This window comes from Bos indicus, chromosome 8 (genome assembly GCF_029378745.1).
Source record: "Bos indicus isolate NIAB-ARS_2022 breed Sahiwal x Tharparkar chromosome 8, NIAB-ARS_B.indTharparkar_mat_pri_1.0, whole genome shotgun sequence".
NCBI classification, from domain to species: domain Eukaryota; kingdom Metazoa; phylum Chordata; class Mammalia; order Artiodactyla; family Bovidae; genus Bos; species Bos indicus.
In genome coordinates, this window is record NC_091767.1 from 29,345,993 (window position 1) to 29,366,777 (window position 20,785).

General features: G+C 39.9%; 1 protein-coding gene across 6 annotated transcripts in view; it reads left to right on the top strand.

Moving 5' to 3' along the window:
• Positions 1-20,785, top strand: part of FREM1 (FRAS1 related extracellular matrix 1) — a 178,293-nt gene that overhangs the window by 125,575 nt on the left and 31,933 nt on the right. For 3 of the 6 annotated variants that reach the window (XM_070794530.1, XM_019965913.2, XM_070794531.1), the window contains 4 exons: positions 2,064-2,328; positions 10,074-10,488; positions 19,016-19,217; positions 19,898-20,042. In XM_070794530.1, the coding sequence (XP_070650631.1) occupies positions 2,064-2,328; positions 10,074-10,488; positions 19,016-19,217; positions 19,898-20,042 (1,027 nt within the window). Of the gene's footprint in view, positions 1-2,063; positions 2,329-10,023; positions 10,489-19,015; positions 19,218-19,897; positions 20,043-20,785 lie in introns of those variants that run through there. The other 3 variants (XM_070794533.1, XM_070794532.1, XR_011568029.1) reach the window with 3 other exon arrangements.

Here is a 20,785-nt window from a genome sequence, read left to right on the forward strand (position 1 = left end):
AACTGAGAGACTGAACTGAGCTGAACTGGTCTTTACCTATTAGAAGTTAGTCATTGTTCAGTTGCCAAATTGTGTCCAACTCTTTGCGACCCCATGGACTACAGCATGCCAGGCTTCTCTGTCCATCAAGAACTCCCAGAGCTTGCTCAAACTTATGTCCTTTGAGTCGGTAATGCCACTGAACCATTTCATCCTCTGCCATCTCCTTCTCCTGCCTTCAGTCTTTCCCAGCATCAGGGTCTTTTCCAGTATTAAAGAGAGTAAACAAAAATAGTGAAATGTTTGAGTGTGTGCTCTTGGGTCAGATGGCTTGGGTATAAATTCTAGCTCTATCTTTCCTCATTGTATAATCATTTCCAAGTTGGTAACATTTGTACACCTTAGTTTCCTCATTTATAGCCTAGACGCATGGCAATGGCTAATCACAGTGTTGGTGTAAAGTTTTAAGAGTCTTTCTCCCTTACTTAGCACAAAGTTGAAACTCAAGGGTATTTTAATTATGATAATTTTTTTATGAACCTCAGGTGAACAAAATTTGATATAATCTTTAGTTTATGAAGCTCTGTATCCTTTGTGTGTGATCAACTTCTTTGCTCATTCAGACACTCACTCATACAGTCTTTTAAATACACATAACAGCAGCTGTGCAGCCACCATACATACAAGAACTGGAATATTAACAGTATCAGAATCTACCTATCTACCCGTTCCATCCTCCAGAGAAAACCACCATCCTGAATTTTGCGTTAAGTTTATTACTTTGGTTTGTAGTTCTCTGGGACTTGCTCACTCAACTGATACATGTTAATAAGCTACATCTGTGTGACTGCGTGTAGCTGTAGTGCATTCATTTTGCTACTTTGCAAAATTCAGCTGTGTGAATAGGCCACAGCTTGTTTATCCATTCACCTTCTGAAAAGGCATCTGGGTTGTCTCCAGTGTTTTCAGTTCCAAACAGAGCTGCTGTGACCTTTCTAGCACAGACCTCCTGGGTACAAGTGCACATGTTTCTCTCCAGCACACCACTGGAGTGGCATCACTGGGTCTAGGCATATGTGAGTATCCAACTCTTTACAGAATAATTCTAGGCTGTGTACCAGTTTACGCTCTAACTAGAACTGTATGCAAGATTCTACATCCTCTTCAACACTTGCCGTCTTCAGCTGTCTACATCTTGCCCTATCAGAGTGATATGAGATGGCAATTTATTGTGATCTTGATCTGTAGTTCCCTGACTATTCATGAGAATGAGCATATCTTGCATCTTTATTGGCCTTATGTCTTGCCCCTTCTCTGTGATATCTGCTCATGTCTTTGGCCAAATTCTTTGATTAGTCCCAGTCATAGAAACCTTACTATATCATATTAGGGTGGTTTTTTTTTTTTTGTCACTTCTTAAGTATTTTTTTATTGGAGTATAATTGCTTTACAATGTTGTGTTAGTTTCTGCTGTACAACAGTGTGAACCCCCTCTATGTGTACATGTGTACATATATCCTGTCCCTCTTGGACCTCCTTCCCAGCAACAACCCCTCCATCCCACCCATCTAGGTCACCACAGAGCACCAAGCTAAGTTCCCTGTGCCATTCAACAGTTTCCCCACTAGCTATGTTTTACACATGGTAGTGTATGGGCTTTCCAGGTAGCTCAGTGGTAAAGAATCCACCTGCCAGTGCAGGAGATACAGGAGATGCAGGTTCAGTCCTTGGGTTGGGAAGACCCCTGAAGGAGGAAATGGCAACCCACTCCAGTATTCTTGCCTGGAGAATCCCATAGACAGTGGAGCCTGGCAGGCTACAGTCCATAGCGTTGCACAAAGTCAGACACTGCTGAGCACCTGAGCACACCTGCCTATGCATGTTTGTATGTCAAACCTAATCTCCCAGTTCATCTCTCTCTCCGCTGCCCCTCATGTCAGCACATCCCTTCTCTACATCTCTGTCTCTATTCTTACTTATCCTAGAATTGAGATTTTGATTTCTGCAGTTTGGCCTTTGCTTTTTAGCTTCACTATGGATGTTTTATTTTTCAAATTTTGACCACCATCTCTTCTGCCACACAGGTGATATTGTCATCCTGGCAAAACCACTTGTGGTGTCTAAAGGTGACAGAGGTTTCCTGACGACCACCACTCTCCTTGCTGTGGATGGAACAGACAAGCCCGAGGAACTTCTCTACGTCATCACCTCCCCGCCGCAATTTGGCCAGGTTGAGTACGTCCGCTATCCTGGGGTCCCCATTACAAGCTTCAGCCAAATGGATATAGCAGGACAGACGGTCTGCTATGTAGATAAGAGCACGACAGCTGTCCACAGAGACACGTTCAGGTGAGCCCTGAGGAAACTTTTCAGAACACCTTCTTTGAATGAATGCTTAGAAAGACAAAGGCAGGGAAAAATATGTCCTTTTCCAGCTCGGGTATAAATCTGCTCTTCATCCATTGCCTCGATGGATGAGAGAGAAGGGTGCATAATTAAATTAACAGTAGTAGCCAGGCAAGAAATCAGGGCTTGTTTTTTTAAAAATAAACACCTAAGCAAATCTCCATGCAAGCTGTTCAGTGAAGAGACATGTGAAGACCTGAGGATCTCCAGTAATGAGAGATGTGGCAAAGTAATTTACCTCTTCATTTGAGTCTGTTTTTCTATCCAAGGAAAAGAAATTTGCTAGTAAACATTTGGCATAAGCAAACAGTGCCTTTTGATACAATGTGTTTGGGTAACTATATCATAAATCATGTTGTCATAAAGTGGATCATATTTCCCCATAGAAACAGTGTTATAATTGGGGGCTGTGCACCTGTTCAAGGATTCTGTATCAAATAAATCGCTGGGAGGAATAACTATCTGTTGAAAAGGCAAAGATACAACATTAATGAAAGTCTACATTCATTTAAAATACTGAAATCTGTTTCCAGTCACATAAAGCAAGAAAAACTCTAGAGGGTTTATCCTTTAGCAGTTATCAAAACTGGCTGAACTTGGGGTTCTTGATAGAAATACAGATTCCCAGAGCTGGGTTGAGAACCCAGAAATCCTGGACCAGCCTTTGGGGGACCTTGGTACACATCTAACCCTGAATTCTCCAATTAAGAAAGAGGCTCTGAGAGCGTTGATTTATCTTCCATACACACAGGGCTTCTGTCCTCCACTATGATTTTTGTCATGTCAGAATGCAACCTTCAAAAGAATGCTATAAAATAACACAACTGTAACAGACTCCTATGTTATTTGACAGGCTCCCATAAACTATCAAGTACACGGATAACCCGTGTCCAAATGCCACTCTCCTCTATCGTATATCTTATCTAATTCAGTATGTCTGCCATGATAAACAATGTTTAAATGTCAATAAAGATTATTTTGCTTGCCTTTTTGGTATTTGGAATGATGATTTGAAAAGATGAGTTGTATAGTTAGGTAAAAAAAATCCAGGGAAGTGTAGGCTAATACCTCCTTTTTTTCTTTAGACAAATGTTCTTAACAAGCAGATGATCATTTGGTGGCTCACTATCTTAATACCAATTCAGTGCTTGAGTGTTGCCAGGTGTCAACTAAAACATCAGAAGTGGGGATTACTTTTCACACCGATTCCTTGGCTTGGGATACGGTACAGAGTCATGAAAGCACGAAACTGGGGTCAGTTCTGTCTTTCATGACCCACATCTCTGGTTTTCCTCAAGTCATTCCTTCTCCTGTGCTCCTATAAACCCTTCTGTAAAAGGAATGAAGCTCATAGTGGCTATGTCAGAGTTGTTGAGAGCTTTAAATGAGCTTATGTGTAATGTTCTTAATATGGAATCTAGAAAAATGATACTGATGAACCTATCTGCAGGGTAGGAATAGATGGGCAGACATAGAGAATGATTTTGTGGACACAGTGGGGAAGGGGATGGGGGACGGACTGAGAGAGTAGCATTGTCAGACATACACTACCCTACAGAAAATAGATAGCTGGCAGGACGCTGCTGTATAGCACAGGGAGCTCAGCTGGATACTCTGCGACAACCTAGAGAGGTCGGACGGGAGAAGGGGTGGGAGGGAGGCTCAAGAGGGAGCAGGTACATGTATATATATATATATGGCCAATTCATGGTGTTGTACGGAGGAGACTAACACAACGTTGTAAAGCTATTATATTCCAATAAAAAACCCAAAACACGGCACATAGGAAGAACAAGATAAGTATTGGTTTCTATTATGAATATTAGATTTCAATGTTTATTTTAATGTTTCTATCGTTTTTGTTATTCTTGTAGTTATTATTTACCATATTCTTGACTTGGCCCCCTTTTTTTGCTCTCCAATCTTTACAATACCAAGATTAATCTTGAAGGAAGGAAGAAGTTATAAAGAGCAATATGATTCCTTTTTTCCTGCTTATTAATGGAGGGTGGATGCTTATTAGCTTAGTGCAGGTTATCAGATTCAGGGTTTTTCATTTGACACCCATTTCTGGAACTTCTTTTTCCTGTCCATTCCTATTTGCTTCCATCCATGCCTATGGGAGAGTCTGCTGAAGACATTCATGACTGTATTGGAGAAACCAGAGATTCTGCTGGTGAAGCCAAAGAATGAACACATAAAGATGTTGAGAAATAATGATTAGGCCTTAATTAGATGGTAGTGATGAGCTGAGAATAAAAAACAGTATCTCTCTCTAATTCACATCCATAGAGAATCATACTTGAGGGTGTTTATAAAATCATTCATCCCAGGAGTTTCTAAGTCTCTAGATTCTCAGGAGAGTTACCTGAGAGATTTACAAAATTTAAATTCTTGGGCCTCACTGCAGAGAGACAGCCTTAGTAAGTCCAGTTTCAGGCCTAGGAATCTGTATTTTCAAAGCTCTCCAGGTGCTTCCGATGCCGCTGGGACTAGCCATGTCCAATCCAGTCCAGTGCATTGTTCCCAGTGTGTTCTGAGGCATCTGAGGGTTTACAGGAGCCTCTGAGGTCCTCTCCCAGACAGCACATGAAGGGGCTGAATTGATGGTGTTCTGCAGCTCACATCTCGAGTTACTAAGATAACTTTGTTTTGTTTGTTGGTGGTTTGACTTTTAGTTTGTTTTGCATAGAGAGCTTCTGGGCAAGGTTTTCATTTAGCAGAAACTCTGTGACTCAATTTTGTAAAATGAGTGATTAGTATCACCAATGCTACAAAGATGCAAAGTGATGTCGGCTGGTACAGAAAGGAGACATTAAGTAATAGAGATTCGAGAGTGAGAAACTCCTTTTTAATACTCTCAATCCTTCTGTTTGTAGAAGGAAGTCTCAGGCGGCCTGTGCTCATATGTCCTTAACAGCTCTTCAGTATGGACTGTTTTTCCCTTTTTAGCAAAGAGCGTACAGGCCTCAGGCTCCAAGCCATTGGCCAACAACATCTAGCGTGAATGAAAAACAGTTGGTTTCTTGTATTTATTTTTGTGGTGTTTATGGTGATTTTGTTTTTATGAGTGAAAACTTTGGTCTTTTAGTCGTTAAAAGGTTTCTTTTCAAGTACATTTATTTAAGAAGAACAATGAGTTGATATAAAGCATAATAAGAGTACAAGTAGTACCAGAAAATGGCAAAAATTGTGAAGGTGGTGTTGGAATGACTCAAGATTAGGAAACAGGTTCATTGAGACAATAAACAGCAAGGGTAGGAAAACACTGATTTAATCCAGCCCCTTCATTTATGTGTAAGAAAGCTACTCTTGATACACCTGTAATGGATCAAGCAGTGTGTGAGTGCATGCTAAGTCGCTTCAGTCATGTCTGACTCTGTACGATCCTGTGGACTGTAGCCTGCCAGGCTCCTCTGTCCATGGGATTCTCCAGGCAAGAATACTTGAGTGGGTTGCCGTGCCTTCCTCCAGGGGATCTTCCCGACTCAGGGATCGAACCCTCGTCTCTTATGTCTCCTGCCTTGGCAGGTGGGTTTTTTACCACTAGTGCCACCTGAGAAGCCCCATCAAGCAGTGTCCTAGACCCTTTTTACTCTGAAGCCTTACACCACCACCTTGAGAGAGATGTCTTGTTCCCATTTTATGGGTGAGAAAAGTGAGTCTCGAAGAGGCAAGAAGTCACCTAAATTGACATAGCTGAGTATCAGAGCTAAATTTGGGCTGAGATCTCATTGTGGAGAGATCTGACTGCACTAAAAACCTTGTGGAGAATCTTTTCTTGTGGGAAGGACCCTTCTCCATGTGCGTCATTCTGATGTTTGGCCAGCAGTTTTGCATATTTATAATGGAAGAGCCTCACATCTGCTGAAGACCCTTGTTTTAATCTTGTCATTTCACTAACCCAACCATTGTGTTGTTTGTCAGGTGGCGTTCAACCAAAGCTGAAAGGCTGTTTTTTTAATGAAAGTGTGATCATGGTGCTTTTTAAAAATTAAATATATGCAACCAATCTAATCACCTAAATTTATGTTGCTTGCTGTTAAATCTGGCAAGGAATTTGGCTGGGGAGAAGAGATAAATTCTGTGGCAGAGAGCTTCCCTCCTCCCTTCACTTTTTAATGTAAGCTCTGGCAGCATTAATTAAACGGGGGAGTTTAATGGTCAGATTTTACCTTCTGCAAAAATATTTTGTGAATCATAAATTTCTCCTGTATTGTTTGGTGCTGCTGGCCTGGAAGAAGGATTTGGCAGCACATTCTGGGACAGCTGACACCAAGTGATTAGCAAGCTGACTTCAGCTGCTGGCAGCCGGGTTCTAAAAGAACATGCTAATGTCCTCCATTTTGACATGCCGGTTGGACTTTTTTTTTTTTTTTTCCTGAAGAACTGGCTCTATTTATGATTCCATTTTTATCTTTTAAATGCCATGACAGATGGCAGATTCTTCAGCCAACTCTATTGCCAGGAAATGCAGAAAGCTTGAAAGCACCATGGTAATGGTGAAATCAGGCCGGGCAGGCACCCCACACAGATCTGAGAGTCATTCCCCAAATTTCATGAGACAGTGGTCATCTTGGCTGCATTTCCTCTCAGGGGGGGCATAATAAAGGGAATTAAACAAAATGGACCCACAGAAGGACCTGCCACCTCAACACCACTGGCTTCTTAAGCTTGACTGGATGCCATAATAGCAATGACACTATTGTTATAAATCTTGGAAATCTATTTGGAAGGTTTCTTCTGAGGGGGATGGTGTGGGCCATTTGCAAGATCATCTGGTCAACGTTTACAGGCACAAAGCGTTGACCTTGTCGCACTGGTTCTGCTAGGCTTTTTTTTCTTTTGACTGGGAATCCAACCAGGGCCAATTCACCCCGTCTCTCACTCTCTCTGATAATATTCTCTGCTTGTGAATAGTTTGCACTGTTACTTGTGAATGTGGAAAGATGTACTTGATCCAGTCATGTTGGGACATTGCATCCTTTTGGCCACTGGCTTGTTAGCTTTCTGTCCATGCAGACAGCTGCCTGAGCGTCCCAGCTGGGAACACCGGACTCAGGAAACATGTTTCTTATCTTAAATGGTCCCTAACCCACTCACCCTCATTCCCCTCTGCCTGAGGGCAGACTGCTGATTTTCATTGTGGTCAGATGCCCATCAGAGGCAGAGAGGAGTCTAAGATGGACTGCCTAGATCATGAGAAAACTTCAGTGGCCTCGGACAGGTCACATGTATGTGGATAATGCAGCCACTTTGAGACTGAGCTTGGGGCACCCAGTTGGGCATTTTTGGAATTTAGTCTCCAGAGGAGAAAGTCAGAATCAGATACTCAACATGGCCACCTCTGATGCGCCCCTGGCAGCTTCACCTCCTTGCTCCTGATGGCTGTCCCTCCCCTTCTCTCCTATTTTCTTTTTCTTCCTTCTCCACCGGTATTTGACATGCCTACATGTTCCCTGGCTTAAGTCTGTACTCAACTATAAATTGCTAATTTAAAACTCTCCAAAGAGCATGTTTTTATATAGATAGCCATTTTATATTGTGAAAGAGGGCAAAGTTGAAGGCATGAAGTGTGTTTCTGGAGAGGTTGCATGAAAATGGAGGCCCTGAGAGGATGCCTAGTCTCCAATTTTTACCTCTGCTCAGATAGACTCCAGGGAGGAAACATGACAGAGTTAACCAGAAAACAATAGAGTAAGGGCATAATTCCATGAAAAGCATCCCCTGAGAAACAGACTATGATTTTTGTACCTAAAAATGTGTATCACCTGATCTTTGATATTGTCAAGGTGACTAATAACTTAAAAGGTGAAGAGCATACACAAATATTTTTTTCTCAGGTGTGATTTTTTTTTCTTCTTAAAAAATAATAGATTTTGCAAACACTCCATGATCCAGCAATGAAATTACCTATTTGCTTAGGATATATTTATCCAAACATATTGTTTTGTTTTAAGGAAACTATGATTTTGTTCCATCTACATTTCTAAAGTTGATTCCATATTCTTGTTTGAGCTATGGGGGGAAAAGAAACCAAACAGGTTGTGTTCTTTACAAATCAAGGTATGTGACATGTCCAAAAATGTGTTTTATTTTGAGTATTTCACTTAGCAGTTTTAACTTTTTGGACAAGGATTCCTTTTCCATGCATCGCATCCTATTTTCCTAGTAGGCAGTCTTACCAGCTTGATAATTAGAAAGCTCAAAAATGTTAGCCTAGCCTTCAAAGCAAAATCTGTATCTGCCAAACTCATCTCCCTGTAACTTCTGGTCCAGCTGCTCTTGTCCCTGAGTCCTTTGCCTCAGGCAGGCTGGCAGACTCATCACGCTCACACAACCTGGTTTCATATTCCTTCATGTTCAACAGCAAAGCATCAACCTCTATCCCTGAGAGATAAGATATCTTTTGTAGAGAATAAAAAACTTGGTAGTCACATTTGTCAAATTTATAAAATAAATATAAACCCCATATCTTCTCTAATTTTAAAAAAGAACCTCCGAAGAAAATTCTTTTATCATTCAGTGTTATACACACTACAGTGTTTTAGGAGATTTTTACATCTGTGGAACATAAGAGTGTTTCTATCCCCCATGACTGTTTCAGAACTGGTACGTGGGAAAAAAACAAATAGACACAATTCCATGATTGTTTTGAAGTGCGTTTCTTTGGCCAGTGGTGAATGTGTCAATTCCATTTGAGATTAGTGATTTCCTAACTTTTTGGAGTTTCAATAGCAGATTTTGTTGGCTTAATTTCATCATAGTCTCAATTGTCCTTTGTATAGAAATTACACATTGAAATGTTCTAAGGGTGATTTTGGTTAGTTTAATTTTGAGATTGTCGGTGTGGGTGGAATGTGATTTAGTGATCAATGTAATCAGAAGCATGCCGTGGTGTCACAGAGCTTCAAGTGTAAGAAACATCTTGCTCAGCTTGGATTTGTGTCATTTCAGTTTTCTCTTCTAGGTCTGCAGTGATACTTAGGCACCATGACTCTTTCTTAGTGGATTGTTAAACCAGCAGTCACTAAAATGGCAAGAACAGAAGGTGTGGAGTCAGAGGACCTGGGTGTTGGTCCCAGTTCTGTCTCCGACCTGCCTTATGATCTTCCATGTTTCTGAATCTTTCCACTCTAATTTTCTTTTCTTTAAAGCAGGGCAATAATCTTTGTCCAACACAACTCCCCCATATCTTGTCATGGGCAAATGAGGAAACAAACAAAAAAATATGTGAATGGAGTGAATTAGCCAAATTCAGCCTACTCAGTACTTTATTGGATGGGCTTCCAATGATCAGCCTTAAGAACTGAGCCTATTAAAATCTCACAAAGAAAATACAATTGCAAAAGAGTCTGGGCTATGAAATTCCTATTTGGGGCAAGAAATGACACTAAGTATTGACAAGCCTGAGAAATATCATTGGCACAGCTAACCTGCCCCATCCCGGGAATCTACCATCCATGCTGCTGAGTAATACTTGGGGGGTTAGAATGGTCCATGTACGCATTGTCTAGTGACTGGTTTAATGGACAGAATAGTGTCTTCCTGAAAGATCCGCTCTTGAGCTTTCCTTCACATCCCAACACAATATGTCCTTGAGTAAAGGTGTGTATTGTTATCATTTCATTCCAATAGATGGTGACACAAGAATCCATGTTGAAGGCTGCCTTGCCTCTCTTTGCCAGATTCATCGTCAGCAATGGACTTCAGACCAAGCCTGGGATTTTTGAGATCACACTGGAGACTGTGGACACAGCCTTACCCGTGGTGACCAGGAACAAGGGGTTGAGACTGGTTGAAGGGGCCACGGGCCTGCTCTCCCCTGACCTCCTGCAGTTGACTGACCCTGACACTCCAGCCGAGAAGCTCACCTTTCTTCTGGCCCAGCTCCCACGGCATGGCCAGCTCTACCTGCGGGGGATGGCGCTGATCCCACACAATTTCACTCAGCTGGACGTGGACAGTGGGCATGTGGCCTATCGGCACTTGGGAGGGGATTCTTGGACTGACCACTTCACTTTTGTGGCCACGGATGGGACGAACCATGGCTTTCTTGTGGATGGGAGAGTGTGGCAAGAACCTGTATCATTCACCATCCAGGCAAGTATAACAAATACGCATTTCATGGCCAGAGATAAGGAGAACACGACTTCCGGGCGAACTGTTTCCTTTCCTTCCTACAGCATGCCAGGCACTAAGCAAAGCACCAAGCATGTTAATATGAACACAAAACAGATGTGCTGCCTGTGTGCAAGATAATGATTGACCTTTGGAGTCAGTGGTAATAAACAAAGGACCAAAATACATTTGGAGACAGACACCTAGGTTGGAATTTCTGCTTTCAGTGTTTTCAAAGCTGTGTGAACTAAAAAGAGTTTTTTGACTCTTCTGATTCTACAAAAAAACATGCCTTACAGCATTGTGGTAAGACTTACACAAGATAAGGTATCTAAGGTACTAGCATGTTGCCTGAAGTATATTAGGTATTCAGTCTCTTATAATTGCTTTTATAATATCTAACTATACTTTTATAATGATGCTTATTGGCCTATGTTATCTACTGGCGTTGTTGTCATTCAGTTGCTAAGTCTTGTCCGACTTTTTGTGACCCCATGGACTGCAGCATGCCAGGCTCTTCTGTCCTCCACTATCTCCCGAAGTTTGCTCAAATTCATGTCCATTGAGTCAGTGATGTTATCTAACCATCTCATCCTCTGCCGTCCCCTTCTCCTCTTGCCCTCAGTCTTTCGCTGCGTTAGGGTCTTTTCCAGTGAGTTGGTTCTTCACATCAGGCTGCCAAAGTATAGAACTTCAGCTTCAGCATCTGTCTTTCCACTGAATAGTCAGGGTTGATTTCCTTTAGGATTGAGTGGTTTGATCTCCTTGCAGTCCAAGAGCATTTTAATGGTTAACTATAATTTTAATGGTTTTCAATTAAACACCTGAAAACTTATGAAGCTACATCAGTATTACCCATGTATTGATGAGAAAAATAATTATAGAATCTACAATTTTAAAGTGTTAACTGTAGGTCAGACCCACTGTATATAAATCTCATTTAATATTCATAAAAATCCAATGAACTGAGTTTTATTGTCTCCATTTTATAGATGTTCAGAAGTTCAAAAATTAAACAATTTGGTCAAACGCACATAAAGAGCTCCAGTCTTCCTGATCCCCATGCTGTGTCCTTTCTGTGGTACTGTGCTGTCACAGTTATGTTGACTGTTAAGATGATTCTTGGAGGGCATAACGTGTTTTTCTTTTTTTAGTCAAAACACATCAAGTATATTCTGGCTCTCAAAGCCTTGAATCCACTCTCCTTGGATACAGTTCACCCTTTTCTACATACTTCCACCAATAACATAAAAGATGTAAATCTGTCTTAATGCAGAATACATTCTGATTATATAAAATAATAATAATTTTCCCTTGCTCTTTCATCTCTGTCTTAGTCAGGGATCTCCAGAGAAACAATCAATAGGATTATATAATTTATACACATATAAATGATAAAAGAGAGAGGAAGAGAGAAAGACTGATTTCTGTTTAGGAATTGGCTCATGCAATTGTGGAGTCTGACACATTCCAAAATCTACGAGGCAGGCCAGCAGCCTGAAGATTACGGAAGGAGTTGATGTTACAGTCTTGAGTCCAAAGGCAGTTTGGAGGCAGAATTCCTTCCTCTTCAAGAGACTTCAGTCTTTTTTTTTTTTTTTTTTTAAGGCCTTTAAATGATTGGATGAGGCCCACCCACATTATGGAGGGTAATCTGCTTTACTCAAAGTCTATTCTTTGAAATACTCATCAATCTAAAAACAAATGCCTTCACAGGAACATCTAGCTTGACCAAACATCCTGGCTAAATTGGCATGTAGAATTAACCATCACAGTCTTTATGTAAAGTGAGATCTGAGGATGAAAGTGGGGAGTTATGATAACACGGAGTGGATACAAGATGAATCTTTGACTAAAAGGAAGTCTAGAAAGTGGAATGAGATTATGATACACTGGGAGAAGAGAGAAGGTGTTGATATTATTGGTAGAGTATGTAAGAAATACCTTGTGCATAGTAAAGTTAATTTCTTTTTTTATTACATGTTTTAATTGTTGTTAGTTCTCTCCCACTTTTCAGTCAGTTCATATTTTTCTTGACTCCTGACTACCCCCAACCCCGTGCTATGTAGAGAAATGTCATAGTACTACCCAACCTGGAATAATGTTCTGGTCTATCTGGAGAAGGAAATAGCAACCCACTCGAGTACTCTTGCCTGGAAAATCCCATGGATGGAGGAGCCTGGTGGGCTACAGTCCATGGGGTCGCAAAGATTCAGACACGACTGAGCGACTTCTCTTCACTTCACTTCTATTTGGTTACAAATATGTAGGAATTGTCAATTCTGAATGCCAGTGTAAGAGTTCCCATCTACACTCCAGAACAGGGAGGGAAAAGGGGTTAGAGTTTGAAGAGAGTACCAGAACTTCAATCAAGTGTCTCCCAACATCAAAAGTATCTTATAGAGTGTGGTTATTGCAAGAGCCTTATCTCTTGAAGTTGTAGACTTAACTGATAGGGAATTATTGAATACATGTTGCAAAAGTTTTTCATCAAAGTACAAGGTTTTTCTTGCCTTTTGTGTAAACAAAACAAATAAAAAAACCTCAGAAGGAAAGCCTCAAACTTTCTCCCATAATTTCCCTGAACTTCCTGATGTCTCTGAGCTGAGAAGTAAAATAACTCAGGAACTGACTGTAATGTAGTCATTACCATCTGTAATGCAGAAGAGGTGACCTCCTCAGTCTCTTGCTTTTAAGAGCTCTTTCTGGCAAGAAAATATGACATTGGCCACCACTGAGTGATGAATTAGGCCAAATGGTCAATACCAAAATCAGATTGATTATATTCTTTGCAGCCAAAGATGGAGAAACTCTATAGAGTCAGTAAAAACAAGACTGGGAGCTGACTGTGGCTCAGATCATGAACTCCTTATTGCCAAATTCAGACTTAAATTGAAGAAAGTAGGGAAAACCACTGGAGAAGGCAATGGCACCTCACTCCAGTACTCTTGCCTGGAAAATCCCATGGATGGAGGAGCCTGCTGGGCTACAGTCCATGGGGTTGCTGGGAGTTGGACACGACTGAGCGACTTCATTTTCACTTTTCATTTTCATGCATTGGAGAAAGAAATGGCAACCCACTCCAGTGTTCTTGCCTGGAGAATCCCAGGGACGGGAGAGCCTGGTGGGCTGCCCTCTATAGGGTCGCACAGAGTCGGACACGACTGAAGCGACTTAGCAGCAGTAGCAGCAGCAGGGAAAACCACTAGATCATTTGATTTAGGTATGACCTAAATCAAATCCCTTATGATTATACAGTAGAAGTGACAAATAGATTCAAAAGACTAGATCTGATAGACAGAGTGCCTGAAGAACTATGGACAGAGGTTTGTGACACTGTATATGAGGCAGTGATCAAGACTATCCCCAACAAAAACAAATGCAAAAAGGCAAAATTGCTGTCTGAGGAGGCCTTATAAATAGCTGAGAAAAGAAAAGACACAAAAGGCAAAGTAGAAAAGGAAAGATATACCTATTTGAATGCAGAGTTTCAAAGAATAGCAAGGAGAGATAAGAAAGCCTTCCTCAGTGATCAATGCAAAGAAATAAAGGAAAACAATAGAATGGGAAAAACTAGAGATCTATTCAGGAAAATTAGAGATACCAAGGGAACATTTCATGCAAAGATGAGTGCAATAAAGGACAGAAAGGGTATGGACCTAACAGAAGCAAAAGATGTTAAGAAGAGGTGGCAAGAATACACAGAAGAACTGTACAAAAATATCTTCATGACCCAGATAATCAGGGTGGTGTGATCACTCACCTGGAGCCAGACATCCTGGAATGTGAAGTCAAGTGGGCCTTAGTGGGCATCACTACAAACAAAGCTAGTGGAGGTGATGGAATTCCAGTTGAGCTATTCCAAATCCTGAAAGATGATGCTGTGAAAGTGCTGCACTCAATATGCCAGCAAATTTGGAAAACTCAGCAGTGGCCACAAGACTGGAAAAGGTCAGTTTTCATTCCAATCCCAAAGAAAGGCAATGCCAAAGAATGCTCAAACAACTGCACAATTGCACTCATCTCACACACTAGCAAAGTGATGCTCAAAATTCTCCAAGCCAGGCTTCAACAGTACATGAACTGTGAACTTCCAGATGTTCAAGCTGGATTTAGAAAAGGCAGAGGAACTGGAGATCAAATTGCCAACATCCTCTGGATTGTCAAAAAAGCAAGAGAGTTCCAGAAAAACATCTACTTCTGCTTTATTGACTATACCAAAGCCTTTGACTGTGTGGATCACAACAAACTGTGGAAACTTCTGAAAGAGATGGGAATACCAGACCACATTACCTGCCTCCTGAGAAATCCTGCCTCCTTTATGTAGGTCAGGAAGCAACAGTTATAGCTGGACATGGAAAAACAAACTGGTTCCAAATTGAGAAAGGAGTACATCAAGGCTGTATACTGTCACCCTGCTTATTTAACTTATATGCAGAGTACATCATGAGAAACGCTGGGCTGGATGAAGCACAAGCTGGAATCGAGATTGTTGGGAGAAATATCAATCAATAACCTCAGATATGCAGATGACACCACCCTTATGGCAAAAAGTGAAGAAGATGATGAAAGTGAAAGAGGAGAGTGAAAAAGAAGATGATGAAAGTGAAAGAGGAGAGTGAAAAAGTTGGCTTAAAGCTCAACATTTAGAAAACTAAGATCATGGCATCTGGTCCCATCGCTTCATGGCAAATAGATGGGGAAACAATGGAAGCAGTGAGAGACTTTCTTGGGTTGGGGAGGCTCCAAAATCACTGCAGATGGTGACTGTAGCCATGAAATTAGAAGACGGTTGCTCCTTGGAAGAAGAGCTACTAACCTAGACAGCATATTAAAATGGAGAGACATTACTTTGCCAACAAATGTCTGTCTAATTAAAACTGTGGTTTTTCCAGTAGTCATGTATGTATGTGAGAGTTGGACTATAAAGAAAGCTGAGTACTGAAGAACTGATGCTTTTGAACTGTTGTGTTGGAGAATACTCTTGAGATTCCCTTGGATTGTAAGGAGATCCAACCAGTCCATCCTAAAGGAAATTAGTCCTGAATATTCATGGGAAGGACTGATACTGAAGCTGAAACTCTGATATTTTGGCCACCTGATGGGAAAAACTGACCCATTGAAAAAGACCCTGATTCTGGGAAAGATTGAAGGTGGGAAGAGAAGGGGACAACAGAGGATGAGATGGTATGATGGCATCACTGACTCAATGGACATGAGTTTGAGTGAACTCCGGGAGTTGGTGATGGGCAGGGAGGCCTTGCATGCTGCATTCCATGGGGTCGCAAAGAGTCAGACACGACTGAGCAACTGAACTGAACTGAAGTAAACTGAATCTCCTAAACATAGGTGTACCACTTATGTTCCCAAACTGAGTAACTGAGGGCAAGGCTACAAGACTTAAACACAAAACACAGTTGTATTTTATTGACACCAACAGGCACTGATCTGACATTTATTTTGTAGGAAATCATGTCTGTCTGTCTCAGACTCTGTATCTTTTTTTAAGTTGAAGATTTACAATGTATTAGTCACTGTTGTACAGCAAAATGATTCAGCTATACATATATTTACATTCCTTCTTTCTTAAGGTATTGTTTTCCATTACGATTTATTGTAGGATATTGAATATAGTTCTCTATACTATATAGTAGGTCTTTGTTGTTTATCCATTCTATTAATATATATTAAAGCTTACATCTGCTAATCCTAACCTCCCACTCCATCCCTCCCTCAACCCCTTCCACCAGTCTGTTCTCTATGTCTGTGATTCTGTTCCATAGATAGGTTCATTTGTGTGGTCTTTAGATACCACATATAAGTGATACTACATTATATTTGTCTTTCTCATTCTGACTTACTTCACTCAGTATGATTTCCAGGTCCGTCCATGTTGCTGCAAATGGCATTATTTCATTAATTTTTATGACTGAGTAGTATTCCATTGTGTGCCACATCTTCTTTATCCATTCATCTATTGGTGGACGTTTAGGTCTTGGCTATTGTGAACAGTGCTGCTATGAACATGGGGCACGTGTATCTTTTTGAGTTATGGTTTTTTTTGTGTTGCTGACCAAAATTCTGCAATCTCGGTGCAATGATTTCTGAAGTCTTTCTTAGAAGAAGATGGGGGTGGGGGTGAGGGACAGAGGACCAGTGTCACTGCTTCCTATGCAAGTAAGCGTGACATAAGTTTTAGTAAATCCAACACAAATGGTTGTAAGGATATAGCCTTTTTTTTAAAAAAAAGTCTGTACTCTAATATTTTAAAATGCTTCTGGTATCCTGAGCCAAAAGACCTGCTTTTGAAGAAGAAACTAGAAATTTAGGATGGATTTTAACAGAGTAGGACCAAAGACCCAGCAGGGGCCCCAAAGACCGAAGTGTAGATATTAACATTTTTAAAAGCAAATGATTACGGCAGGCCTTTATTCCTTTTATAATACTTCTATATTTAAGGAAAATATAACTTAAAAACCCCGTACACTCAGTGTATTTACCAACTTTGAGGATTACTCACATGTCTTAAAATATCTTTATTTTTCTTCTCTTGCCACTGACTGTACTTCCTACTAGTCACCCTGGAGCTTCTTCCCCAAAAGGCCGTGATAACTGCCTCCCCATCTCACAGCTCTGAGGGCACCATCCTCACTTTTTTAGGAAAGGAGAATGACTATAACCTTCGAAACTGTGTGTTGCTACTTCAGCTTACAAAATAATTGTTGTTAAAAAATTCATAAACTACAGAAAAGGTCTAGACAATAATTCGTTATCCCACTGTGATCAGTGGCTTGCTTGCAGTCTTTTATTGAAATAAAAAAGAGATATTATATGTACTATTAAGCATATTACCTGTTTCCAATCATAAAAATTTCCACACGTCATTAAATCTTCCTTGATAACATAATTGATAAAGGCTGCATGGCACTCAATCTCAGGCAGAGATAATTTATAATTCCCCTGTAGGACTTCCAAGTTTTATGGAAATTTTTAGTATTTGCTATTACAAATTATATTTTAATTAATAGTAATATATATATTCTTTGTCTATACATCTATTTCTGTAGGGTATACTCGAAAAGTAGAAATTTTGAATCACAGTATATGCACATTATTAATATATATATATATCAAGTTTATCTCCAAAAGATTTTCACTAATTGGCATTCCTTCCAACAAAATATAAAAATGTCTATTTCTTCAAACATTTACCAATGTGAGGTGTGATTGCTTTTTTATTTAAAAAAGCAGATTGCCAACTTAACAGAAAAGTATTTCATTGTTAAAAAAGTCCATATATAGAAATACTCAAAGTTATTTTTCCCTATCTGAAGATAAATGAACATGTTTGTACACATGCTCCCAAAATTTTGTCTGTGTCTGTGTGAACATATATATGTATTTGTTTTGAACAAAAATGGTAGTTGTCTCCTATTCTGAAACTTTCTGATTTTTATTTTTTATTGGTTAACACTGAATTGTGGGGCTTTATTTTGTTACTAGTTTATCCCATCTCTTTTTCTTATCAACAGATGACTGGTAGTTTATTATATAAACACACACACAAAATATATGGTCTTATTGTGAACACTCATTTTTTACTTTGCTAGAATTACAATAGTTTCATTTGGGGATAAAGTTAAGATTTGCGTGATTAGAAATGAAGGGAACAAAGACTGTGTTCTTGTACCTGTTTTGTGGTACCAGTGATGAATTATGCTAATTCTGCCAAAAATGTTCCCTCCGTAACCGATGAGTCATTTCTAATGACGCCATACCATATGCGAATGAGGTCCTTTGTAGTGTCTGAACTTCTGTCCCTCTTTCACGCATGAGTAATTGCCCATCACAGCCTTTACAAATTGAGTCTACCTGTTTGGTTACCTGGTTCTGTCTATCAATAAAACAAATACTCAATACCTATAGCTAAGCACCTTCCACTTTTTTTTACTGAAGTATTTGTACTGCTATTCAATATTTTTGCTATTTAAACCAAGACACGACAAAGAAAGTTTCAGTGTATTTGTAGACCTTTATAGCATTGTTTCTGTAAATTATCAAACACTGGGAGAAGGGGGAAATGCTTTTGTAGAACTAATATTAAGTTTGCAATACAGTTCCTGGGTCAGTTTTAATGTATTCATCCAACAAGTATTTCTTGAGCTCCTGTAATGGTTGGGCATTTTGCCAGGTGCAGGGACTAGTTGAGGGGAAAAAAAGACACGGTGTCTGCCCTCAGGAAGCTTAGGTCTAATGGGGGAGCCAGGCAGTGGGCAAATAAATAAAGCTGAGTCAAAGCTTCCAACAGAAAGTTAACCTCTCTTCTGGGCTCTATGGTATTTGCTGAAGATATTGTGAACGAGGTAGCTTTTAACAGAAGTTAACCAGTGAGGAGGATAAGGAATCTGAAATTCAGGAGAGTTTGTCATTGTTGAACTATTTAAGCCCCGGTGTTGCTTGGGAATGAGAAGGCTTTGCTTAACATTGTGTGTGATTATTGATCATTCAGGTGGACCAGTTGGACAAAGCGGCCCCCCGCGTCACACACTTGCATTCCCCTTCTCAAGTAGGGCTCTTGAAAAATGGTTGTTACGGGATTTACATCACCTCCCACGTGTTGAAGGCATCAGACCCCGACACTGATGATAATCAGATCATCTTTAAGATTTTACGAGGCCCCCAACATGGGCATCTGGAGAACTCAACGACAGGTACTGCCTTCCTTAATCCTTGCTCATTTTAAAATACTCAGTGGTTGGCAATCTAGAAGGTAATTTGTAATTAAGTTCAGGCCCATTTGGTAAATACTCCCCAAGGCTTACTGACAGATGCAGTTTATAAATCAGTATCCATGCTAAAGAGGATTTAAAGCTGAATTTTCCTAAATTCATCTTGAGTGGGAGAACTGGATACTGATACACAACTGTTTATTATGTATAACTTTTTTTCAATAGCTAGATTGTAAAGTATTCACAGAAATACATTGTCAGGACCAAATCCGAATTTGTGACCCATTTTCTTATATCATGAATTTCTGAGCTATGTAAGTTCATTAAAAACAATTTTTTGATGTAAGTTTTCTCTGAATTGTATGTTATTTCTACTTTATGAAGATAATGATCACAGGATGGCACAGAATTTTAGATTTTATTGCTAGATTTTCCTATTCACTCTCTGTTTTCATATTTAAGGTACAATGTTTGAAACAAAGTAATTTAAGTTAATTGACTTTGAGTTTTAAGATGGTTACATTTTATTGATTTCTTTAAAAGATTTACTTTAAATATTTTAAAAGAAGAGTTTAAAAATAAAACAGCCATAAATATTGTATCAGCTCTTATCTAATATTTTATTTGATTACTGATGAAAATCATTTACTTCTTTTTTGTAGGTGAATTTATCCATGAGAAATTTAGCCAGAAGGATTTAAACAGTAAGACCATTCTTTACATCATAAACCCATCTTTGGAAGTAAATTCAGATACCATGGAATTTCAAGTCATGGATCCCACAGGGAACTCTGCCACTCCTCAAAGGTAAATTCTTTTGCTTATTTAATACTCCTGCATATAATGTCCAGAATGTATCTGATGAGGAAAGTAAAATGTTCTTTTTTAAACAGAATCTAAGAGGACAAATTGATAGATGATTTCCCACGCTCATAGAATTTATTTTGGAAAGAGAAACTTCTATTGTCGCTGTTTAGTCACTAAGTCGTGTCCAACTCCTGCTTCCCCATGGACTGTAGCCCTCCAGGCTCCTTTGTCTGTGGAATTTCCAGGCTAGCATACTGGAGTGGATTTCCATTTTCTTCTCCAGGGGATCTTCCTGGATCAGGGATCAAACCTGTGTCTCCTGCATTGGCAGGCAGATTCACTACCACTGAGCCACTGGGGAAGTTTAAACTTCTGTTGCTGATAATCACAGAATATGGGAGTGTTAAAAAGTTTAGTTCTTTGGGGCTGGGTCATTCATTTTATGCATGCGTTTACAAATGCACATCCTTTCACACCCACAGAGGTTTCTGTCTTGACAATTCACTGGTATCCAGGACTGGGCTTGTAGGCTCATGTACAAATTATGCAGCAAGAGGTCACTCTAGGACTGTGTTATGACCCACCATTTCCTAAATCTACATTTCTAAAATATCTAGAGAATGAGGGAGTCAGGAAAGTTTAGCAAAATATCTTCTCTTCCCCCCAAACCCAAGCAATTACTAGCGACTCCTTTTGTAAGTTATAAACCTAACATGGGTAAGGTGAAGACAGTGTAGTGTAAA